This window comes from Schistocerca nitens, chromosome 7 (assembly GCF_023898315.1).
Source record: "Schistocerca nitens isolate TAMUIC-IGC-003100 chromosome 7, iqSchNite1.1, whole genome shotgun sequence".
Classification (NCBI taxonomy): Eukaryota; Metazoa; Arthropoda; class Insecta; order Orthoptera; family Acrididae; genus Schistocerca; species Schistocerca nitens.
The window spans coordinates 54,982,395-55,009,010 of NC_064620.1; the positions used below are offsets into that span (position 1 = coordinate 54,982,395).

Sequence of the window (26,616 nt, forward strand, 5' to 3'; positions counted from 1 at the left end):
CACCGTGGACTGTAAATGTATGGTGCGGAATCATTGGCGACCACCTCATTGGTCCTCACTTCATTGCAGGGGCCCAAACAGCTGGAACATACATCACGTTTCTACAGAATGATCTGCCTACCTTGCTCGAAAATGTCCCACTGGAAACGCGTCGACGTATGTGGTATCAGCATGATGGCGCACCTGCACATTCCGCAATTAACACTAGGCTGACCCTTGACAGGATGTTCGACGGGCGTTTCATAGGACGTGGAGGACGCATAAATTGGCCAGCCCGTTCTCCTGATCTTACACCTCTGGATTTCTTTCTGTGGGGTACGTTAAAGGAGAATGTGTACCGTGATGTGCCTACAACCCCAGAGGATATGAAACAACGTATTGTGGCAGCCTGCGGCGACATTAAACCAGATGTACTTCGGCGTGTACGACATTCATTACGCCAGAGATTGCAATTGTGTGCAGCAAATGATGGCCACCACATTGAACATCTATTGGCCTGACATGTCGGGACACACTCTATTCCACTCCGTAATTGAAAACGGAAACCACGTGTGTACGTGTACCTCACCCCTCATGGTAATGTACATGTGCGTCAGTGAAAAAGACCAGTAAAAAGGTGTTAGCATGTGGCCGTAATGTGCTGTTCCAGTCTCTTCTGTACCTAAGGTTCATCACCGTTCCCTTTGGATCCCTACGTAGTTCGGTGCTCTCCGATACACACGATCGAACAGCGGAGGAGTGGTACTCAAGCGTCAACTTTAGGTTACAATGCAACAAACGGCACTGATTACGTATTTGCATATATGTTCAGATGTGCTAAAAAAACTAACGTGGTTCCATTTAAAAAAACGTAGGTTTGTGTTAAAAAACATACTTCCGTGCCTTTTTTTATGGTTAGTATTAACCAATTACACAAGCCCCTCTCCTGACGTTCGGTCTGTGGAATCGATTCGTCAGTATTTGATGTGGTTTACGAAATACATCCAGCGGTAAAGTTAGGTGACTCACCCTGTATATTACCTAGACAAATGTATTCCCGAAATTTCATTACTCTAGATTATTTCTTGGTGTTGCAGTTATTTCCGTCAGTGTATTCAAAGAAGCCAGAGTGTTGGCAAGCGAATGTAATACACAGAGCAATATTGACTGTCGTTTTAGTGTAACAGAAGTCTTCTTTTCTTTTGGTGTTCAACCCTGAGGTTGGTTTGCAGCAGAGCGCCATTCCTCTCTTCCGTCTGCCTTCCTCTTCATTGCCACGTATGTGTTACATCCAACATCATTCATGATCTGTTGCATATATGATATCCTTGGTCGCCGCCGCCGATTCCTTCCCTCAATAGCTCCTTCTGCTATTGATCCAATGATGTCGTTGTGTCGTAGGATGTGCCGCACAAGTTTGTTCAAAAATGTGTGAGAAATCTTATGGCACTTAACTGCTAAGGTAATCAGTCCCTAAGCTTACACACTACTTAACCTAAATTATCCTAAGGACAAACACACACACTCATGCCCGAGGGAGGACTCGAAACTCCGCCGGGACCATACGCACAGTCCATGACTGCAGCGCCAGACCGCTCGGCTAATCCCGCGCGGCCCCAAAACTTTGTCTCTTCTTGTTTGGATGTGTCTCCACAGAGATTTGGTTTCCTGTGCTCTTCGAAGAACCTCTTCATTTGTTACTTTGTCTCTCCAGCCGATCTTCATCATCCATCTATAGCACCACATCTCCAGGGCCTCTAGCCGTCTTCTTTCTTGTCTTCCAATTGTCCAAGTTTCACATCCGCATAGGGCCACACTCCAAACGAAACCTTGTATGATACGTTTCGTTATTTTCAGACATGTTGTTGCTGGGGAATAAATTCCTTCTCCGATTAAATGCAATTTTGTCCTTTTGTATTCCGGTAGCATTTTCTTTCCGCCTTCTTCCATCTCTTGTGATTTTGCTTCCCAGGTCAGTAAATTCCTCTATCACTTCCAGCTCCTCTCTTCCAATTCTCATTCTCAGAGGTTCATATCTTGCTCCTGTACTGCATACCATCACTTTAAGTCTTTTTCTTATTTATTCTCATTCCATACAGATTGCATAGAATTTTTTCCATTGTTCTGAGTACTTCCTCTAGATCTTCTTTTGTCTCTGTGACAATAGCAATATCATCTGCATAACGTAGCATGTCTGTCTTCTGCCCATTAATTTTGATCCCCACCTCAGTAGTTTCTCGAACTTGGTCTATAGATTCCCGGATGCAAGCGTTGAATATTAGACGAGAGAGAGCACATCCTTGCCTTACCCCTTTTCTATTATTTGGTTCTTGTTCATGGTGACAGTTCCTAATCACTGCCACCTCATTCTTGTAGAAACTGAGTATCACACGGATGTCTTTGTACTTTATTCCACTTTTTCTCTTGCCATATAACGTTATCAAATGCATTTTCCATGTCTACAAAGGCATTATAAGTTGGTTTATTTTTCTGTAATTGATTTTCGATAACGAGTCTCAGTGCCAGAATTGCCTCTCGATTCCCAATCCGCTTCTGAAACCAAACTGATCTTCACTCAGCATATCCTCCACCTTCTCTTCAATTCTCTTCAGAACTATTTTTATGAGAATTTTTGATGCATGTTATATTAGGCTTAGAGTTCGGTACTGTTCACATTTTGTAGCTGCTGCCTTCTTTGCTACGGGATCAATGATACATTTCTGGAAGTCTGTCGCTATCTCTCCTGTTCGCATTTTGTAGCTGCTGCCTTCTTTGGTATAGGAACAATGACACGCTTCTGGAAGTCTGTCGGTATTTGTCCTGTGTTATAGATGGATCTAATAAGTTTAAACAGCATCATTTTCATGTTGTCACCAGTATTCTTTATTAGTTCTGCAGGGATGTCCTCAATACCCGTTGCTTTGTTGTCCCATAGTTCTTTTAGAGCTCTGTCAAATTCTTCTTGCAGAATGTCATCTCCCTTGTCATCTTCGTATGCTTGCTCTTCTCTTCCTATTACTTCCTCCGAAAGAGGTGTTCCGGTATACAACTCCTCTATGTATTCTTTCCATCTCTTCACCACGTCTTCACCAAACAGCGTTTTCCCCTCTTTATTTTATATTGCGCCTGAGAGTGTTGTTTTACGTTTGTTAAAAATTGATTTGCTGTTCTGTAGGCTAAATCAGTTCTACCGTTTTGCATATTTTCTTCCACTTCTACATCTACATTTATACTCCGCAAGCCACCCAACGGTGTGTGGCGGTGGTCACTTTACGAGCCATTGTCATTACCTACCTTTCCTGTTCCAGTCGCGTATGGTTCGCGGGAAGAACGACTGCCGGAAAGCCTCCGTGCGCGCTCGAATGTCTCTATTTTACATTCGTGATCTCCTCGGGAGGTATAAGTAGGAGGAAGCAATATATTCGATACCTCATCCAGAAACGCACCCTCTCAAAACCTGGACAGCAAGCTACACCGAGATGCAGAGCGCCTCTCTTGCAGAGTCTGCCACTTGAGTTTGCTAAACATCTCCGTAACGCTATCACGCTTACCAGATAACCCTGTGACGAAACGCGCCGCTCTCCTTTGGATCTTCTCTATCTCCTCCGTCAACCCGACCTGGTACGGATTCCATACTGATGAGCAATACCCAAGTATAGGTCGAACGAGTGTTTTGTAAGCCACCTCCTTTGTTGATGGACTACATTTTCTAAGGACCCTCCCAATGAATCTCAACCTGGTACCCGCCTTACCAACAATTAATTTTATATGATCATTCCACTTCAAATCGTTTCGCACGCATACTCCCACATATTTTACAGAAGTAACTGCTACCAGTGTTTGTTCCGCTATCATATAATCATACAATAAAGGATCCTTCTTTATATGTATTCGCAATACATTACATTTGTCTATGTTAAGGGTCGGTTGCCACTCCCTGCACCAAGTGCCTATCCGCTGCAGGTCTTCCTGCATTTCGCTACAATTTTCTAATGCTGCAACTTCTCCGGATACTACAGCATCATCCCCGAAAAGCTGCGTGGAACTTCCGACACTATCTACTAGGTCATTTATATATATTGTGAAAAGCAATGGTCCCGTAACACTCCCCTGTGGCATTCCAGCGGTTACTTTTGTGGTGTCACCGCCAGACACCACACTTGCTAGGTGGTAGCCTTTAAATCGGCCGCGGTCCGTTAGTATACGTCGGACCCGCGTGTCGCCACTGTCAGTGATTGCAGACCGAGCGCCGCCATACGGCAGGTCTAGAGAGACTTCCTAGCACTCGCCCCATTTGTACAGCAGACTTTGCCAGAGATGGATCAATGACAAATACGCTCTCATTTGCCGAGACGATAGTTAGCATAGCCTTCAGCTACGTCATTTGCTACTACCTAGCAAGGCGCCATTACCAGTTTATATTGAGATTGTAATTAATGTATCAACAAGAGCGATGTTCTCCAATTACGGATTAAAGTTAAGTATTCCAAGAGCTTCGTACTTTATTTATTAGACTCAACTCCTTTAACTGTTCCAGACCTCACGCCAGTCTGCGTGAGCTTAAACGCGTGCATTTCGGCCTCCTCTAGCAACACGGTGTTGGCTCTTCTGCCAACACATCAACTTTAACGTCTGTAGACGTCTCTCCATTGAGAACAATATGCTGTGTTCTGTTTGCTAAAAACTCTTATATGCAGCCACACAGCTGTTCTGATATTCCGTAGGCTCTTACTTTGTTTATCAGGCGACAGTGAGGAACTGTATCGAATGCCTTCCGAAAGTCAAGGAAAATGGCATCTACCTGGGAGCCTGTATCGATTATTTTCTGGGTCTCATGAACAAATAAAGCGAGTTGGATCTCACACGATCACTGTTTCCGGAATCCATGTTGATACCTACAGAGCGATTCTGGGTTTCCAGAAACGACATGATACGCGAGCAAAAAACATGTTCTAAAATTCTACAACAGATCGACGTCAGAGATATAGGTCTATAGTTTTACGCATCTGCTCGACGACCCTTTTTGAAGACTGGGACTACCTGTGCTCTTTTCCCATCATTTGGAACCTTCCGTTCCTCTAGAGACTTGCGGTACACGGCTGTTAGAAGGGGGGCAAGTTCTTTCGCGTACTCTGTGTAGAATCGAATTGGTATCCCGCCAGGTCCAGTAGACTTTCCTCTGTTGAGTGATTTCGATTGCTTTTCTGTTCCTTGGACACTTATTTCGATGTCAGCCATTTTTTTCTCTACACATTCTCTGCACATTTCTTCAAGAAAGTTTTCTTTTGCTGTCCTAGCTTCTCTGTTAACTAAATTCCTTAGTCTTCTGTAACAGAAGTCTTCTGTAACAGAAGTATTAGGAGAAAAATATTAGTAAGAAGAAGGTTTCCATTCTACATCTACATCTACATCTACATGATTACTCTGAAATTCGCATTTAACTGCTTGGCAGAGGGTTCATCGTACCACAATCATACTATCTCTCTACCATTCCACTCCCGAACAGCGCGCGGGAAAAACGAACACCCAAACCTTTCTGCTCGAGCCCTGATTTCTCTTATTTTATTTTGATGATCATTCCTACCTATGTAGGTAGGGCTCAACAAAATATTTTCGCATTCGGAAGAGAAAGTTGGTGACTGAAATTTTGTAAATAGATCTCGCCGCGACGGAAAACGTCTTTTCTTTAATGACTTCCATCCCAACTCGCGCATCATATCTGCCACACTCTCTCCCCTATTACGTGATAATACAAAACGAGCTGCCCTTTTTTGCACCCTTTCGATGTCCTCCGTCAATCCCACCTGGTAAGGATCCCACACCGCGCAGCAATATTCTAACAGGACGAACGAATGTAGTGTAAGCTGTCTCCTTAGTGGTCTTGTTGCATCTTCTAAGTGCCCTGCCAATGAAACGCAACCTTTGGCTCGCCTTCCCCACCATATTATCTATGTGGTGTTTCCAACTGAAGTTGTTCGTAATTTTTACACCCAGGTACTTAGTTGAATTGACAGCCTTGAGAATTGTACTATTTATCGAGTAATCGAATTCCAACGGATTTCTTTTGGAACTCATGTGGATCACCTCACACTTTTCGTTATTTAGCGTCAACTGCCACCTGCCACACCATACAGCAATCTTTTCTAAATCGCTTTGCAGCTGATACTGGTCTTCGGATGACCTTACTAGACGGTAAATTACAGCATCATCTGCGAACAACCTAAGAGAACTGCTCAGATTGTCACCCAGGTCATTTACATAGATCACTAACAGCAGAGGTCCCAGGACGATTCCCTGGGGAACACCCGATATCACTTCAGTTTTACTCGATGATTTGCCGTCTATTACTACGAACTGCGACCTTCCCTGGTGAAGGAATTTCGGAAAACTGCGTTCAATAACTCCGCTTTAGCGGCACAGTCGTCGGTAACAGTACCATCGGCACTGCGCAGCGAAGGTATTGAGTGTGTCTTGCCGCTTGTGTACTTTACATACGAGCAGTAGCGATGGTAGCCATGATGCGCAGGTTCGGCATGACGAGCCTTCACCGCGCGGCCGAGTGGGACCAGGCAGATGTGGCGCGACTGCTGCTGGAGGCCGGCGGGTCCGTGGATCGCCGGGAGCCGCTCTTCCACAGGACGCCGCTCCACGTGGCGGCCGCAGAGGGACACGTGGCCGTCGCACGCGTGCTCGTCGACGCCGGGGCAGGTGAGCAATGCGCTGTGTGCTCTGCGGCTCCGCTTATCTCCGGATACTGCGGCTCCAGGGCGATTATCACGCATATCTTATGTGACCACACCCATCATCCACCTCGATGTTGCAATGAACCGTTGTGCAAGTGCTTGCCTCACCCGTCCAACACTAATCTCTTAATGTGCGCTAACTGCGCCGGTGATTCTACCATGAACCCTGCATTTCGGTGTGAGATGCATGGCAGAAGGGAGTTTCTACGGTGCAACACATTAAGGTTTGGAAGAAGAACACACGAGCCCTACCAAGTTGCAGTATGACTGTCTTTGTTCATGGCTGACTAGTTTCCATGGTATATGGTAGCAATGGCTCGGCCTGTCAAGCTACTATGATATAATTACGTTCGGTAGAAGGGAAAAACTGGTAGAATCCGACCTCGGGGAAGGTCAGTTTGGATTCCGTAGAAATGTTGGACGACGCGAGGCAATACTGACCCTACGACTTATCTTAGAAGCTATATACAGAAAAGGCAAACCTACGTTTCTAGCATTTGTAGACTTAGAGAGAAAGCTTTTGACAATGTTGACTGGAATACCCTCTTTCAAATTCTGAACGTGGCAGGGGTAAAATACAGGGAGCGAAAGGCTATTTACAGTTTGTACAGAAACCAGATGGCAGTTATAAGAGTCGAGTGACATGAAAGAGAAGCAGTGGTTGGGAACGGAGTGAGACAGGGGTGTAGCCTCTCCCCGGTGTTATTCAATCTGAATATTGAGCAAGCAGTAAATGAAACAAAAGAAAAATTCGGAGTAGGTATTAAAATTCATGGAGAAGAAGTAAAAACTTTAAGGTTCGCCAATGACATTGTAATTCTGTCAGAGACATCAAAGGACTTGGAAGAGCAGTTGAACGGAATGGACAGTGTCTTGAAAGGAGGATATAATATGAACATCAACAAAAGCAAAACGAGGATGATGGAATGTAGTCGAATTAAGTCGGGTGATGCTGAGGAAATTAGCTTAGGAAATGAGACACTTAAAGTAGTAAAGGAGTTTTGCTATTTAGGGAGTAAAATAACTGATGATGGTCGAAGTAGAGAGGATATAAAATGTAGACTGGCAATGGCAAGGAAATCGTTTCTGAAGAAGAGAAATTTGTTAACATCGAGTATAGATTTAAGTGTCAGGAAGTCGTTTCTGAAAGTATTTGTATGGAGTGTAGCCATGTATGGAAGTGAAACATGGACGATACCTAGTTTGGACAAGAAGAGAATAGAAGCTTTCGAAATGTGGTGCTGCCGGCCGAAGTGGCCGTGCGGTTAAAGGCGCTGCAGTCTGGAACCGCAAGACCGCTACGGTCGCAGGTTCGAATCCTGCCTCGGGCATGGATGTTTGTGATGTCCTTAGGTTAGTTAGGTTTAACTAGTTCTAAGTTCTAGGGGACTAATGACCTCAGCAGTTGAGTCCCATAGTGCTCAGAGCCATTTGAGCCATTTGAAATGTGGTGCTACAGAAGAATGCTGAAGATTAGGTGGGTAGATCACGAAACTAATGAGGAGGTATTGAATAGGATTGGGGAGAAGAGAAGTTTGTGGCACAACTTGACTAGAAGAAGGGATCGGTTAGTAGGACATGTACTGAGGCATCAAGGGATCACTAATTTAGTATTGGAGGCCAGCGTGGAGGGTAAAAATCGTAGAGGGAGACCAAGAGATGAATATACTAAACAGGTTCAGAAGGATGTAGGTTGCAGTACGTACTGGGAGATGAAGCAGCTTGCACAGGATACAGTAGCATGGAGAGCTGCATCAAACCAGTCTCAGGACTGAAGACCACAACAACAACAACAGAAGATGACAATACTATTGAAATTAGTCATTGAATAACTATAGCAACATTGCAACTTAGATACGGTCATGTGTTCTTTATTCATATACTTAGCCGCTGTGGAATATCACATACACCAAACACAGTGAACTACCTCCGCGTTTTATTGAAGGCCAGAGCGGGGTAGTAGAGACTGCTCCTACACCTCTGTGCAGAAACTTATTTCCCGAATGTCATCAACGCAACTACACGATCTTCAATACTTAGTGAGCTGGACAGTATTCGTAGTTTCTACCCTGAAAGAGGTGCCCTGTAGTCTGCAGGTTTTAGTGTCTCTCGAGGAGTACCTACGACTTGAGATCTTATAACATTTTTACCACTCTCTTTTACTAAACAAAGAATACTGTGATCATTCGTACTGCCTTTTCTCTGTACAGTCGATTTCTCCTTTTAGGCGTTCCTCATAGGGGTACTATACGCTCCCTGGTTAAAGGTATATGGACACCCTTACTTCATACGAAACTGACTACTGCATCTCATGAAAGGCAGACCTGCCAGAATGAAAAGCAGTGGGGAGTGTCGTGTTCTCAGTAGAGCAGCGGTTAACAGCTGAAAGGTTCGTTCAGGAGAGCTCAGTCACTTCCAGTATGGACTAGTCACTTGATAGCCGGCCGCGGTGGTCTAGCGGTTCTAGGCGCTCAGTCCGGAACCGAGCGACTGCTACGGTCGCAGGTTCGAGTCCTGCCTCGGGCATGGATGTGTGTGATGTCCTTAGGTTGGTTAGGTTTAAGTAGTTCTAAGTTCTAGGGGACTGATGACCACAGATGTTAAGTCCCATAGTGCTCAGAGCCATTTTTTAGTCACTTGATATCCATTAGGGATATTTCAGTCCTTGTAAAACTGCCCGCGTCGACTGTTGGTGATGTGATTATGAAGCGGAAACGGGAAAGAACAACCAAAAATAAACCAAAATCAGGCAGACGTCATGTGCGAACGTACACAGACGGTCGTGCATTACGGAGGGTGGTAGTGAAAGATCGCATGAAATCAGCAGATGGAAGCTCTCGTTATTTGCAAAGCGGTACCAGCAATTCCCTTAACACAATAATTGTGCGCAGGGAGTTAAAAGGCATGCGGGACCATGGTCTGTCTGCTGCTCATAAGGCACACAGGTCTCTGATCCGTGCTAATCGATGCTTCAGGCGGTGTACAGCGACAAACCGATGCAAGGGCTCACCTGCGATAATGTGCAGCTCCATCAGAGAAGTACAGAGGTGGTGGCAGAGTACTGGGGTTATTTTAGTCGTTTGTGTGTGGTCTCCCTACCGCGCTTAAGAAAACGCTAAATGCCGAAAGAGAGGGACACGTCTGAAAGCTTCCTGTTCTGAGAAAAGAAGAACAGTCCTGTATTATCCTGTATTATCAGGACAACAGAACTTGAGAAAGTACATTCGTCGGCTGCTGCAATAAAATATTTTGGTATTTCTTGAAATTGTGTGCTCTGCTTGAAGTCGAGACCTCAGCCTAATGGAAAACTTGTGGGATGTTTCAGAAGGTGGATTGAACTCGTTGTCTCGGGATTGCCGGCAGAGTAGCTCAGCGTGTTCGGTTAGAGGGCTGGCTGCCCTGTGCAGTAAAAAAAAACTGAGTAAACGAATGAACGGTGAACTTAAACGGGTCTCCAATGAAGTCGTCCAGACGAAATGCAACGAACAGTCACGAAGAAAATAAGAAATAAACGCTCTTTGATTAGTATTCAGAACGTCTTGGATTGCAGGTTCGAACACCGTTGCCACTTAAATTCTGAGTAAAAATCACCAGCACTGGCGTCCGAAGACGTTCGGCATAAGCAGCGGCCTTCTTTCAGCCAACGGCTTTGTCAAACAAGGTGGAGGTGTGGACAGAAGTTCAGGGCACTCTCTTGACCTTGGGGTGCGAAACGGCCTCTACAAGGCGGCAGAATCAGCAATGATCAACGACAAGAGGAAATGGAAACCAATGCATTAAAGACATGTAATTTTCATCCACAGGAAATGTGGCCTGTAACTGAAATAGTTACGATGATCCCTCCGTTGGCAAAAGATTCCGCTCTAATCCCAATTTAGATCTACGGGAGATGATTGCCAAGGGTGAGGTGACCGTGAGAAAAAGACTGAATAACCAGCTACAGGATAACGGTCCCGAGTCTGGGCGTGGAATGTCATATGCTTGAACGTGGTGCGGAAGCTACAAAATCTGAAAAGGGAAACGCTAAGGTTCGGTTCAAATATAGTGGGATGTCAGTGAGGTGAAATGGAAAGAAGACAAGGGCTTATGGTCGAATGAGTACAGGGTAATCCCAACAGCAGCAGAAAATGGTATAACGAGAGTAGCATTCGTTATGAATAGGAAATTAGGTCAGAGAGTGAGCTGCTGTGAACAGTTCAGTGATAGGGGTCTTCTTATCAGAATCGACAGCAGACTGACATCGGCAACGATAGTTCAGGTATACACGTCACAAGCCAAAGATGAAGAGAGACAAAGTGTATGACGATATTCAACGAGCAATTCAGTACGTAAATTGGAATTCAGATGTAGGGGAAGGAGTGGAAGGAAGGATCACTGGAGAATGTGGACTTGGTGCTAGGAATGAGGGAAGAGAAAAGCTAATTAAATTCTTTAATAAATTTAAGCTAGTAACAGCCATTAATCTGTACAAGAATCACAAGAGGAGGAGGTATACTTGGAGAAGGCCGGGAGATATTGCACGAGTTCAGTTAGATTACATCATGTTCAGACAGAGATTCCAAAATCAGACACTGGAAAGTAAGGCGTACCCAGGAGCAGATATAGACTCGGATCACAATTTAGTAGTGATGAGGTTCTCTTCAGAAAGTTTAAGAAACTATTCAGGAAGAATCAATGCGCAAAGAAGTGGAATACGGAAGTGTTAAAGAATGAAGTGATAAGTTTGAAGTGCTCTGAGGCTATAGACATTCCGATGAGGAGTAGTTCAGTAGGCATTTCAGATGAAGAGAAGTGGTCATCCTTAAAGAGGTCAGTTACAGAACTTGGAGAGAAAATCATTGCCACAAAGAAGATAAATACGAAGGAACCATGGGTAACAGAAGAAATACTTCAGCTGATCGATGAAAGAAGGAAGTACAAAAATGTTAATGGAAATGCGGGAAAATAGAAATACAAGTCACTTAGGAATGAAATAAATAGGGAGTGCAGGGATGTTAATGCGAAATGGCTGCCGGAAAAATGTGGAGGAATCGAGAAAGAAATGATTGTCAGATGAATTCACTTAGGATATAGAAATGTCAAACAGCCATTAGCGAAATTAAAAGCAAGGGTGGTAACATTAAGAGTGCGAAGGGAATTCTACTGTTAAATGCAGAGGAGAAAGCAGATAGATAGGAAGAGTACATAGAAGGCCTCTACGATCAGGAGGATGTGTCTGATGACGTGATAGAAAAAGAAACAGGAAGAGATGGTGGATTGAATACTAGAATTATGATTTAAAAGAGCTATGGAAGATTTAGCATCGAATAAGGCATAATATTATATCGGAATTTCCAAAATCTTTGGGGGAAATTGCAGCGAAACGTTGGTGTACAATATGTGTGAGCCTGGAGACATACCATCTGACTTTAGGGAAAACGTCATCCACACAATTCCGAAGATTGCAACAGCCGCCAAGTGCGAGAAGTATCGGACAATCAGCTTAACAGCTCATGCATTCATGCTGATGAAAAATTGTAAAAAAATGGAAAACAAAATATAGGTTAGATGACGATCAGTTGGGCTTTAGGAAAGGTAAAGCTAATAGAGAGGCATTTCTATCATTGTGCCTGATAATGGAAGCAAGACTGAAGAAAAAAGAAGACACGTTCAAAGGATTTGTCGACCGGGAAAAACCGTTCGTCAATGTAAAATGGTGCAAGATGACAGGATATCAGTGATAAGGCTCGCTGAAGACATTCCTATCCTCAGTAAAAGTGAAGAAGAATTACAGGATCTGCTGAGTGGAATGAACAATATAATGAGTACAGAATATGGATTGAGAGTATATCGAAAAAGACGAAAGAAATGAGAAGTACACTGCTGGCCACCGTAAATGAACACCCTGAAGGAAGCATCCGAATCAAGTGAAATTTACACCATGGGTTTGCAGCGATGAGATATGCAACTGATTAGAATTTCAGCGCAGACGCACATCACGCGCGCCTGTGGCGCCACCTCATAGCGCCATTTAAGGCTTGGCGATTTCGACGAGTGTACGTTCGGCACGTGTGTTTACCTTGTGGTTGTTTCACAAGACGATCAGTTATGCCTCTTAGACAACAGCGAACATCGTTTGATCAAATATCCGAGTTCGACAGAGGAAGGATAGTGGCTTACCGAGATTGTGGATTATCATACAGAGAAATCGCTAGTCGTGTTGGACGAAACCAAACAACTGTAATGCGGATGTGTGACCGTTGGATGCAGGAGGGTACGACGGACCGACGTGGTCGATCGCATTCACCTCGGTGCACCACTGCACGTGCTGATAGGCAAATTGTGCGCATGGCAGTGACGGATCGCTCAGTGACATCCCGAACCATAGCACAGCACATTGCGTCTGTAACGCATCACCCAGTGTCTGCGCGTACCATTCGACGCCGTTTACAGCAGAGTGGTCTGTCCGCAAGACGTCCATTGCTTCGTCTACCATTGACTCAGAACCACAGACGTCTCCGTCGCCAATGGTGTGATGACAGACGGATGTGGACGGCAGAATGGAATGACGTTGTCTTTACTGACGAGGCACGCTTCTGTCTGCAGCACCACGATGGTCGGATTCGAGTGTGGAGACACCGTGGAGAGAGGATGCTGGACAGCTGCATTATGCACCGCCACACTGGTCTTGCACCGGGTATTATGGTATGAGGCGGTATTGGATATTACTCTCGCACGCCTCTAGTACGCATTGCCGGTACTTTAAATACCCGGCGCTACATATCCGAGGTGCTGGAGCCAGTTGTCCTTCCTTACCTTCAGGGCTCGGCCACAGCCATATTTCAACAGGATAATGCGCGACCGCACGTGGTACGCATTGTCCAAAGGTTCTTCGTCAATAACCAGATTGAAGTGCTTCCCTGGCCGGCTCGCTCTCCGGATCTTTCGCCGATATAAAACATGTGGTCCATGGTTGCTCAACGAGTGACCCAGATTACATCCCCAGCTGCCACACCAGATGATCTTTGGCAACGTGTGGAAGCTGCTTGGGCTGCTGTACCCCAGGAACACATCCAACGTCTCTTTGACTCAATGCCGAGACGTGTGGCAGCGGTGATCTCCAACAATGGCGGCTACTCTGGCTACTGATCCTGGCCGGCCGCGGTGGTCTCGCGGTTCTAGGCGCGCAGTCCGGAACCGTGCGACTGCTACGGTCGCAGGTTCGAATCCTGCCTCGGGCATGGATGTGTGTGATGTCCTTAGGTTAGTTAGGTTTAAGTAGTTCTAAGTTCTAGGGGACTAATGACCACAGCAGTTGAGTCCCATAGTGCTCAGAGCCATTTGAACCTACTGATCCTGGCAGGAACCACATGTCACAGACGTCTGTAAACGTAATCATTTGATGCTTGGTCAACATGTTATCTATAAAATAAATTTTGTTGTGCTACCTCTTGTCTTTCTTGGTGTTGCATTAACGGTGGCCAGCAGTGTAGCAGAAATGTGAACAGCCAGAAATTTAACATCAGGATTGGTGAACATGAAGTAGATAAAGTTAAGGAATTCTGCTTTCTGGGTACACAATAACCCGTGACGGACGGAGAATGGAGGACGTAGAAAGCATACTAGCCGTGGCAAAAAGGGCATTCTGGCCAAGAGAAGTCTGTCAGTATCAAACATAAGCCTTAATTTGAGGAGCACAGCATTGTAAGTTAGTGAAACACGGGCGGTGGGAAAACCGGAAAAGAAGAGAAGAGAAGCATTTGAGATGTGATGCTACAGAAAAAAGTTGAAAATTAGGTGAACTGTTAAATTAAGCAACAAGGAGATTCTCCGGAGAATCTTTGAGGAAAGGATTATATGGAAAAGACTGAAATAGGAGGGATAGGATGGCAGGACATCAGTTAAGACATCGCTGAATAACGTCGATGGTACTAGAGGGAGTTGTAGAGGGTAGAAACAGTAGAGGAAAACACAGACTGGAGTATGACCACCAAATTATTGAGGACGTAAGTTGCAAGTGCTATTCTGAAATGAAGAGTCTGTCACAGTAGAGGAATTCGTAGTGGGCCTCCAACATTACCGCGTTCTCTGGTTTCTGGTCTTAAGGAAGAATGGACTATCATTCCTCTACAGACATTCAGGTACCAAATTGAAGATATCCCCCAAAAGAGTTCAAGCCATCGTAAAGATGAAGACTGGACACACCCCATATTAATATACACTAATAGGGGTAAACATGAAATTAATCGGATAGAGTACATTGCAGCGTGTCATTGTATGGACATCACAAGAGTTTCGTGTGTATTCTCTTTTCTTGATAAAGTCCAGTTTTTCGGTGTCTTACCCTTGATTCGTAGTCTGCCATTTGTTTTACCTACAACTAAGTTGTGATCTACTAATTTTATAATTAAGGATACTTTTGTGTTTCGTGACGTGCTAAGACTTTGCATTTCTCTACGTTTAGAGCCAGGTGCCGATCACTGAATTAGTTTTGTAGAGAGCAAACTGGATACTACTGCCATTTTCGCTGAATGCAATTTGCTCATGGATATAAATGTTTTGATACTGCAGTAATTATTCATTCCGTACAACTTGAACAGTGATGGACCAATTTACACTTTCCCAATGGCACATATGGTGTTAGTTCCGTATCAGCCGAAAAATATTCGTCCAGGTGTTCATCTAGTTTGTCAGAATAATTACTGTGAAGTACCAAATCTGGTTACACGGCTCACATGGACGTATTTTCCTTAGAAGTCGTCGATGTGGTATTGAATCAAAAGTTTTCCAAAAGTCTACAAACACCAAATCAACCTGCTTTCTCATGTCCGTGGTATTGATCCTGTCGTGACAGAGGAACGTGAGCTGAGTTTCATATGGTCGCCACTAGTGGGCTCCCTCACGCACATACCATCAACTTCTGCCAACACCTGCTGCCGTGCGCCCATCCCAGCATATCCACCATCCGCCACCACTTTCAGCCAACAAAGTGTGGGAACAGGAACGAGTTCTGAAGAACTCCTACATATCGCTTGTTACAGTGCCTATATACCCATAATACTTAATACGTTTAGAATAAGAGTAGGTGTTTTTTTCTTGCTTTTGCCTTTTGCTTACAAGAAGATTTCGTAAACTACAAAGAGAACCAGTCAAGTATATTACTTGGAATTCATGAATGAGGCAGCGTTTCGTTTGCTTCTTGCAATTAATGGTTGAAATCATAGATAACCGACGATGATGACGCTGGCACATCTTCGAATTTCTTCAGATTATAGATTCTAGCTAGTTTCGTACAGTGATTATTTGGAGACACGAGTATTTCTTCTGACCGTTCCAAGGTCTAAGCGTGTTTCATTTATCGAGAATGCCAGATGGAGGCCACATAACATTACAGCTTTACGGAATTACGACACACGTTCTTGTGCGGAAATTTGCGCGGTTGGAGCCACTTCTAACAAATTTTGATTGTGAAAAATTTTTGAAACGTGTATGATATTGCTGTGAATAGAATGTTAGCATCAAAACTAGAGTTTCCAGTACTGTGACAGTGTCTTTCCACATCATTATCTCTTATTCTGCCATTCAACCTGAGTTCTACAAAATAGATGTATCTTTTGTTGGTTGACGGTGTGTTCCACCAGATTTTTCATCCTTAAGTACATATTCAATCAGTACTACCTAACAGGTAAAGTACCAGTTCGTATAATCATTCTCTGAAACAGGAGTATCGCAGAGACATCTAATTATCTGTACAGTTTCCGGATTTGGAAGACGGATTTTTATGAACTAATGGCTTTTATCTGTTTAGCAATTTCAAAGTGTTTTCTGACTTTGATTTATTGTTTCTATGATTACAAGTGGCCTTTTGCTTTGTGTTTTCCATCAAAATGTAGATAATGTAGACGTACTTCAAATCAGTCAGAAGGTGGGGGAAGATATCATTCGATTATACACTAAATATTAGGCTGAAATTCCTTTCTTAGAGAACTCGTGCACTGACACCATAAATTTATGAGGATAAAAGACAATGTTAAATTCCAAACTATGTGGAATGCCTGAATGATAAGGCGAAAATGTCACTAGTGGTAACAAAAGGCAAATCGAAGGTAAGTACACATAAGCAGTTATATACACTTGCTCCTGTGCTACTGAAGCATCAAAATGTACACGTTGTCATGTGCAAATTAGGCATGAGAATCCACTGAGAATGAAAGATCGCCAGGAAAATAATTTGCTCTGAAACCAAATGAAGGAAAAAAGGTGAAGTAGCAGATGCAAAGTAGTTAATGAAGAAGTGTGAAACAACAGAGTGATGGATAAACGAAGCGCGAACAGGTGATGGATAAACGAAGCGTAAAACAAAAGACGGACAACAATGAGTTAATTAAAGTTATAACGAAAAAGAAATATTGGACACCCCAACATCAGACGAGAACCCTCTTCCTACACTCATAGATATTTCGTAGCACTAGACGCCACTATCTTTGTCAACATGATCATGGGATTTAGGCACTTACATTCAGTCCACAATAGCAGCGAAAGCTAATATTGTCTTGAGATACAGGGACTGAATTCAGTGCAAGGAGGCAGAAATGCTATTATTATTAAGGGATTTATGGAATTAAATTCAACCAAGACTGTGAATAGCATTTCTCTTGCACAACATTTCCTATTTGGAAATGATAATTATAAGAAATGTGAGAATGTCAGTATATCATCTCACTTTTGTAAAATACTTTGATGAAAGAATGGACGATAGGTATTTCAACACTAGGAATACTAAATGTTTCACAATAACTTAGAAAGAAAAATATAGAAAAATCATGCAGCGATGTAGGCATTTGTAACACTATGCCTTTGAATATCTGTTGCACAAAAACAATATTTTAAATAGAATAACCTATTATGTACGGAAACAAATAAATAATTTACAAAACCTTCAAAATTAACTGGTGACATAAAAAATTTGGGGAAGAGGAGATTACGTATGTTGGAAGTTCACAATGCAATTCGTTGGGACTGTAATTTACCAGAAGAAAACGAAGAAAAGTGAAGACTAAGACTGAAGAAGAAATTGAACATGTACTAATGACAACTTTTGCAGATGGAATAATCCTTGTGATTTAAATAGACATATGAGAATTTTTAATGTCAATGATAGCCAAACATAGCGTTATGAATAAAGAAATCACAGCCTTTGGTGATAAACAGACATAATGAAACAGTGAGGAAGAAATTACATTAGGAAAAATTAAGCACAGCAAGAGAATTAGCTGCTGTTTTTAAGGGAAATTGACATAAAATGCACGAAACAAGGTAGAAAAAATGTGGACGGAATGGATAGTTGTTCAAGGAGCTTAATTTTTCACCCCAGATTTGTCGTAAAAATATACCTCGTTTCTCTAAGGATATGTATTTGCGAAATAACCATAATGAGGAAAATGAAGGACGATGAGAAGTAATTGAGCAGATCATGTACGAAATCATCATGATTAGGAAGTATTGTAGAGGTATTTATAGCTGTATTATGCACGGGAGACTTTCCAGAAGAAGTTGAAGATTAATTAGGAAATGAACGATCGTAAAATGTGACTTGTCAACTTGTTAACAGAGGGACATGGAAGAGAGCTATCTGGAGATATTAGAACATGTGCTACTTGCTTCTGAATGTCAATGTGGCAAGAATGAAGCAATCAGGAGATTGTCAGAAACCAGAAGTGGAAAGAAAATGGGAGATATAATTTACGACCAAGGTCCGTGAGGAATATTTTGGACGCCTATTCGTGTGATATATTCGTTAATATATTTTGTAATTTTAATACCACTCGTTGAAAACACGTAGCCCATCTTCTACAAGTTATATTCTGTCTTAGTGCAATGTGACAGGTGCCACATGACTGTGTATTTGTGTCCTGTGTAGTTTTCACGTGAGACTGGCACGAGACACCGAAGTTTGTTCAGATAACGATAACAGATAAGGCAACTGAGTGCTGTGGCCGATATCTCACTGTGCAAATACACTCCCGTTCTATTGATCTCGTGGTCCCTCGTTCGCATTCATAGCGTATTACCTTTAAACGAAGGACACATAATGCACATAAACTGTACAGAAAACATAACGAATCCGCTAATTTGGCATCATATGTATTTATATTGTTTCGTTCAGCTTATGACACTGATGTTGAAAACAGATGGAGGTTGTAGGTATTAGAATCAGTATTACATTTTCTTAAATATTTTACTTTATCATACCGTAAATCTTCTCGGATTTTTGCTGCTCTCTTTGTTTATTGATACTTGTGGCTTTTTGTTGGCTGAAGAATATTCTTTATTGTATTTTATCTTACTCTCCTGTTGCAATGTAACCTAAATTTTGTCAATCCAACTTTTTTTCTTTTGCTGTGTAGCTTGTATGGATATGGTAAATGAACGAAACGTGTGGTATCACCGCCAGACACCACACTTGCTAGGAGGTAGCCTTTAAATCGGTCGCGGTCCGTTAGTATACGTCGGACCCGCGTGTCACCACTATCAATAATTGCAGACCGAGCGCCGCCACACGGCAGGTCTAGTCTAGAGAGACGCCCTAGCCCTCGCCCCAGTTGTACAGCCGACTTTGCTAGCGGTGGTTCACTGCCTACATACGGTCTCATTTGCAGAGACGACAGTGTAGCATATCCTTCAGCTACGTCATTTGCTACGACCTAGCAAGGCGCCATATTCTTCGAGAATGTATTATAAACATATAATATTGTGAATCATGTACCATGAAGAGCGACGTTCATCATTAATGGATTAAAGTTAAGTATCAAACTAATTATGTCCGCTTTCTGAATTCTCATTCCTTGTCATGTTCCAGACCTCACGTCAGTATAGTTCTTCCCTCCTCACGCCAGCCTGTGTGCATTTCGGCCTCCATTCGTAACACGGCGTTGGCTCTTCAGCCAACACAACAATACGTACTACAAAAAGGAAGAGAATTTAAGCTTTTAAAACAGGATACTGGAGAAGTACGTTGAAGGTTGAGTGGGTAGATAGAGTATCTAATAAGAGGCTCTGCATGGAAGTGACGAGAGATGCGCTTGATCGCACAACTTAGTTAAAAACTGGATAGTATTATAGGTAATCTCCTGAGGGATGCAAAAATACTAAATCTGGGAATGGAAGGAAGTGATGAGTACGAAAAATGTGGAGGTAAACAAAGACTTCATTACAGTTAGCAGGTTCAATTGAGTGGGGGATGTTGTAGTTATAAAGAGTTCATTTGCATGCTGAGCTTGTAATGGTACTTGAATTACGTAACCATTACGACACCTCAACTCAACCTCTCGATACCAGCAACATTCTACTGTGTTTCCGTAAAGTAGTTGACATATTTCTGAGACAACATTCAGATTTGATTTCATTAATGTAGAGGTTCTTTGATAAATCGATATGTTTATGTTGCAATGATATTATTCTTATATGTATTCTTTCTTTTGTCACTATGATCTTTGAAGTACTTGTAACTCTTGATTTTTTGGCGCGTAAGCGATTATTAGTTACTTAGAGTTGTTAGAGAGTCGGACCTTGAGAAAGTCAAATCTTGGACGTCATGTTGAAAAGACGTAAATTGCAGACAGCTTATAAAATGTGAACTTTAACAGTGAGGAAGATGTTTTCAAGTATGTTTTGTATTGTGAAGTGATGTTTTGTGTGATACGTGATATTGCAACAAAAGCAATAAAAAGGAAGTGTAACTTAAATTCGGAGTGCTGATTACTTTTTTCCATCACCATTGTGCTAACTTTCAAAGGTTCAATCTTCAAGAATGGTTTGTGAAACACATCTATAAAATGGAATGACTTTACTAACTGTGCTCTAATGACACCTGCTACATAATAACTTTGTGGTTGCCCAAAATTGCAGTATTTAACAACGTGAGCAACACCACAATCATTATTAAAATTTTGACCTTTGTTGTGGTAGGGTTGTTAGAAGCTGCACCAAGTCGGTCCTACGACGACAAAAATTGCCAGCATAATCTTGAACCGTTAAGTTGGGAATCATCTCCGCAAGATTCAGCTTCTAAATTGGGCTGTTTGTTGACCTATACGGAAGCCCATCAATGAATAGTGAACTCGTTAATCGAAAGAAGTGGTTGGGTTCAAATGGCTCTGAGCACTATGGGACTTAAAATCTGAGGTGATCAGCCCCCTCGAACTTAGAACTACTTAAACCTAACTAACCTAAGGACATCAAGCACATACATGCCCGAGGCAGGATTCGAACCTGCTACTGTAGCTGTTGCGCGGTTCCAGACTGAAGCGCCTAGAACCGCTCGGCAAAACCGGCCGGCTGGAAAGAAGTGGTGTGGATTAAATTGTAAGGGGAGCCCAAGATCTGAGCTCAATAATCAGGTTCAAATGGATGTAGTAGGGAACTGTAGTTATGCAAAATGAAATATCCTGTAATGGTTCACTGGAGTGCGGAGCTGCATCAAAGCAGACCACAATGTGATGGTTACTACTAAAGCAACAACTTGCTTAATTTTGACCCCAATGGTTTGAGGCCTGCTGTTCGTGATGTGGCTACTGAAGTGGGTTCTCATTTCCTTTTGTTGACAGACGTGGAGGCGCGCGACAGCGACGGCCGCACCGCCCTGCAGGTGGCGGCGGCGAGCGGCGGATCCGGCGTCGTGGCGCTGCTGTCGCCGGCAGCCGCCGGCCTGCCGCACGAGGAACAGGCGGCGCACGGCTGCGGCGACTTGCTGCTCGACGGCCCGGCCAAGGCTGCGCCGCAGCTGCTCGCCTGATGACGTCACACAGCAGAGCAGCATCTCGGCGGCAGCGAACTGCCTGCCGCGCGTGATGTCACCGCGGCCAGGTTTTGCGTCACGAGGGTGCGGCCAGAGGCCACTTGCCCAACAGCTGGCCCCAATACCAGGACGGTGTTTACTCCAGAACTCGTGCGAGTGTGTTCTTTAGAGCAGGCTGTTCCAGCTCTTCGGCTCCGTTGTGAGCCACGGAGCGCTCCCTGCTCCAGGGAGCCGCGTCGCTCGCTGTGACCAGTCAAGTGGGCCGGCACGCCGGCACGTGGCACGGCTGGCTGAGGCAGGCTGCAAGGCAAGCGTTTTGATGTGCCAGCTGCGTCTTACAAGATCGACAACCTCATACTCTTAGCTAGTGGTGACATGCTACACCAGGAAATACGATGTTCAGGAAATAAATAAGAAAGAAACAACTGTTTTACAAGAAATTGCATACTAAATTTATTGGGCCTCTGTAGCTTGACATTTTCTTCTCATTACAAGATCGGAAATATCGGGCGTCAAAGTGTTCGCAGCGTTAATGCGGAGGATGGCCTTCGTTGTTACATCCTGAAGAAACGATCGTTCCTTACTTTTTACTCTTTTCATGGCTCAGAAAAGCTGCACACAACAATACTTAGACCCAAAAATGCACATGAGCTGAGCGGCATTGTTGTGAAGCTTGGGAAACGTTTTTTGCTGTAATGAACGATACCATCGTGACAAATCCATCGTGTTGTAGTACCTCTCTTTCAACAAAGTTGAATTTTGCAAATCAATAATCTCCAATTGAAGTGACGATGACAAGTCATGGGGGAAACTGAAAAAGGAGTGCTGAACACCTTAAGTTCCATTTCCAAACTAGTGAGGTCTCGGAATCGTGTTTCAAGCGACGTGATGAGCTGCTTTAACTTCGCTTGGTAATCGCCGAAAGTAGTACCTTCAGGTAGTTTTAAAGAAACAAGACGATTGAAGAACGTTAGATGTCCATCACACATCTGCCTCTCAAATAAACAACTTTTGCATGAACGCTTTGATCTGGTCGTGCATGTCAACGATTAGCTGCCCTTTACCCTGAAATGACAGATTTAAATTATTCAGATGCATAGTTATGTCAGCTAGGAACGCAAGGTCTGATATCCATTTTATATCTTTCAGACAACGCATTTCTTCCCCTTTCATTTCGAAAAAAGGGATATTTCCTCACGAGTGGTTAAGAAAACATCAAGAACTTTTCCCCCACTCAGCCAACGAACTGTACTGTGGTAAGGTATATCCCCATACTCCGCTTCCATGTCTTTCAGGAATCCTTTGAACTGGCGATGATTCATACCGTGACGCCGCACAAAATTCACACACTTCACGGCATCTTTCATTGCGCCACCTGGCTCTACTGTTTCGGCACACAGTGCCTCTTGGTGAATAAAACAATGAAGAGTCAAAATGTCTTCCCCGAATTCGTCCCTGAGTTTAGTTTTCAAACGTGAAGCAAACCCTTGGTGACGCTTTCTACCTGATCGTAGTGCGCTGCGTGAAGCTGTATAATGTCGTTGTATATTGTACCTCTTCGCAGAATTAAATACTTTATGACATACAAGACACTGCGGACGACCATTCCTCTCAATGAATAGAAAGGTATCCTCCAATAGAGGTACAGGGCTCCCGCGGCAAGTCATAGCTGTCATTGAACACGGATTATTGCGTCAGTTACGGCTGCATGCGGCCAGGAGGCAGTGAGTTCGCTTTTCCCGTCCACGCGGGCTCCGAGCTGCCGCAGTGAGCGCTCTGGAGCGCTCCGGCTCCCTGGAGCTCGGTTGGAACAGCCTGCTTTAGACGGTCCGTTGAGTAGCAGAAGATCTGTCCTGTTATACGCATCACTTGCAAGACACAATACGGTAGCTTTTTTTGAGAATGATAACCGGTTTCGTTGAATTATAGAACATCCTTGCATCATAGAGGCTGCAGAGAAACCAGTCCATTGAGGGCTATGTAGAGCATACCTCAGTCCCTAAGCGCGACGTTAGACTATAGAGAAAGACATTTCAACGGTCCAGTGGCCATAGACCACTTCACGTGACGTTATGCGATGTTTTCTAAGCACTGTAAGGACTACGTTTTTGTTGCATCTTTAACACAAAAACTGAAAACGGATCTGCAACAATCTGACTTACAAACAATCACAGAATACAGTTTTAAGAATGCTTTGTAGTCACATAGAGATGTTGTGGATGGTACTACGAATATTGATCAAGCACTTCAATCGTATACTATGCACAATCAACGCTAGTATTGCTTCATGTGAACTGAATAATTTGTATTAGTGGTTAATGCAAGAAACATGTATATGTGAATAAATTTCATTACCAGTCATTATAATTTATTTAAGCCTTGTAAGAATGAAAATCTGCTACCCAGTTATTACAGACCTTTCTAAAAAATAATACTGTGTGTTCGATCCCAGGCCTTGCCTTTTTGACAGTGTTTTTATCGGTTGAACGTCCAGGCGCGGCTCACGACCTCACCTCACGGCTTCAATTCTGCAACAACTTGTCTTCCATTTTACAAAACTTCATAGAAACTTTGCTATATGCTCTGTTGGAGAAATACTTCTGAGAGATATGATAGCGAGAAGAAACTGGATTAGTCATAACCTGGGCAGATGTTTCCATAATGAATCTGTCACCCTAAAGTGCAATTTTGAATCGTAGTGACAGGTAAAAGCTGTTACAAGAACTGAGGCTCCAAGGGAAAGTTCCGAGTCCGTGTTCAACAACATTCTCAGTTTCACATGTCGGGAAGTTTCAAAATAGTTTAAGAATTTCACAAAAGCGTGACAGATTCATTCGAGAAAGCTTTTTCATCCAGTAACCAATCATCATCAAAACCTGAAGCTGAAGTATCACATGATATACGACTGCCATGATGCATATACACTCCTGGAAATAGAAAAAAGAACACATTGACACCGGTGTGTCAGACCCACCATACTTGCTCCGGACACTGCGAGAGGGCTGTACAAGCAATGATCACACGCACGGCACAGCGGACACACCAGGAACCGCGGTGTTGGCCGTCGAATGGCGCTAGCTGCGCAGCATTTGTGCACCGCCGCCGTCAGTGTCAGCCAGTTTGCCGTGGCATACGGAGCTCCATCGCAGTCTTTAACACTGGTAGCATGCCGCGACAGCGCGGACGTGAACCGTATGTACAGTTGACGGACTTTGAGCGAGGGCGTATAGTGGGCATGCGGGAGGCCGGGTGGATGTACCGCCGAATTGCTCAACACGTGGGGCGTGAGGTCTCCACAGTACATCGATGTTGTCGCCAGTGGTCGGTGGAAGGTACACGTGCCCGTCGACCTGGGACCGGACCGCGGCGACGCACGGATGCACGCCAAGACCGTAGGATCCTACGCAGTGCCGTAGGGGACCGCACCGCCACTTCCCAGCAAATTAGGGACACTGTTGCTCCTGGGGTATCGGCGAGGACCATTCGCAACCGTCTCCATGAAGCTGGGCTACGGTCCCGCACACCGTTAGGCCGTCTTCCGCTCACGCCCCAACATCGTGCAGCCCGCCTCCAGTGGTGTCGCGACAGGCGTGAATGGAGGGACGAATGGAGACGTGTCGTCTTCAGCGATGAGAGTCGCTTCTGCCTTGGTGCCAATGATGGTCGTATGCGTGTTTGGCGCCGTGCAGGTGAGCGCCACAATCAGGACTGCATACGACCGAGGCACACAGGGCCAACACCCGGCATCACGGTGTGGGGAGCGATCTCCTACACTGGCCGTACACCACTGGTGATCGTCGAGGGGACACTGAATAGTGCACGGTACATCCAAACCGTCATCGAACCCATCGTTCTACCATTCCTAGACCGGCAAGGTAACTTGCTGTTCCAACAGGACAATGCACGTCCGCATGTATCCCGTGCCACCCAACGTGCTCTAGAAGCTGTAAGTCAACTACCCTGGCCAGCAAGATCTCCGGATCTGTCCCCCATTGAGCATGTTTGGGACTGGATGAAGCGTCGTCTCACGCGGTCTGCACGTCCAGCACGAACGCTGGTCCAACTGAGGCGCCAGGTGGAAATGGCATGGCAAGCCGTTCCACAGGACTACATCCAGCATCTCTACGATCGTCTCCATGGGAGAATAGCAGCCTGCATTGCTGCGAAAGGTGGATATACACTGTACTAGTGCCGACATTGTGCATGCTCTGTTGCCTGTGTCTATGTGCCTGTGGTTCTGTCAGTGTGATCATGTGATGTATCTGACCCCAGGAATGTGTCAATAAAGTTTCCCCTTCCTGGGACAATGAATTCACGGTGTTCTTATTTCAATTTCCAGGAGTGTATGTTGGTTCATGAACGATAAATATTGTCTCACAGTAGTAGTGAACTAATGCGTATGCTTGAATCACAGTACATTTGGAATAATAACCTTCGATTTTAACAAAACGGTTATTTGCTTTGAAAGGAGTCACCATATTTAGCTGCATATACATGAACATCGAAAGAAACAAGAAAATTGATTTTAGAATCGGAAAAGATTTACATGAATGTTTATTAAAACATTTTGCATTTCTTTGTTATAATTTCTGCTATTCTTATCTTCCCAACTTCAAGGTAGCTGATTAACTGCATAGTTAAGTTGCTCAGTCAGATTAAATTCCTTGCAAGGGTATGTAAAATTCGGAAAAGCATAACCTGATTTGCTATGATCATCGAAGTATTTGCTACCTGTGTTGCCATTAGTATTAGCATTATCATCACCCTTTCAGGTGTTCGGTCTAGTAATTTGTTATTGTCTCTTTTCAACACTTGCATGGATGACTCACTTATCCCTATCCTCTGCGGACGTACTTTAGAATTTTTCATGGTAGTTTGAAACGTTTCAGCCTTGTAACATACTGAAAACTATTTTGTGTTGTTGGAGATACTCAGTTATAGGTGTTTTGTCGACTATTTCTCCTACGGTTTCATTACGTTATATCCAGTACTTTTTCTCTGAAATTTCATACCAGCAGCTGTCAACTGATTCCTGTATGGATTCCGAACGGTCCACGCTTTCCTCCCGTTACAGAGAATTAGTCGTGTTTAATTAATGCAAGTCGTTAATTTTCTTTG

The 26,616-nt window shown here is 43.9% G+C and overlaps 1 protein-coding gene across 1 annotated transcript in view; it reads left to right on the top strand.

The window, feature by feature from the left end:
• Positions 1–23,859, top strand: part of LOC126195467 (ankyrin repeat domain-containing protein 65-like) — a 104,240-nt gene extending 80,381 nt beyond the window's left edge. The window contains exons 5-6 of the mRNA XM_049934095.1: positions 6,506–6,687; positions 21,308–23,859. Coding sequence (XP_049790052.1) covers positions 6,506–6,687; positions 21,308–21,495 — 370 coding nt within the window. The 3' untranslated portion in view covers positions 21,496–23,859. The remainder of the gene's footprint in view (positions 1–6,505; positions 6,688–21,307) is intronic.
• Positions 23,860–26,616: the final 2,757 nt, after the last annotated feature.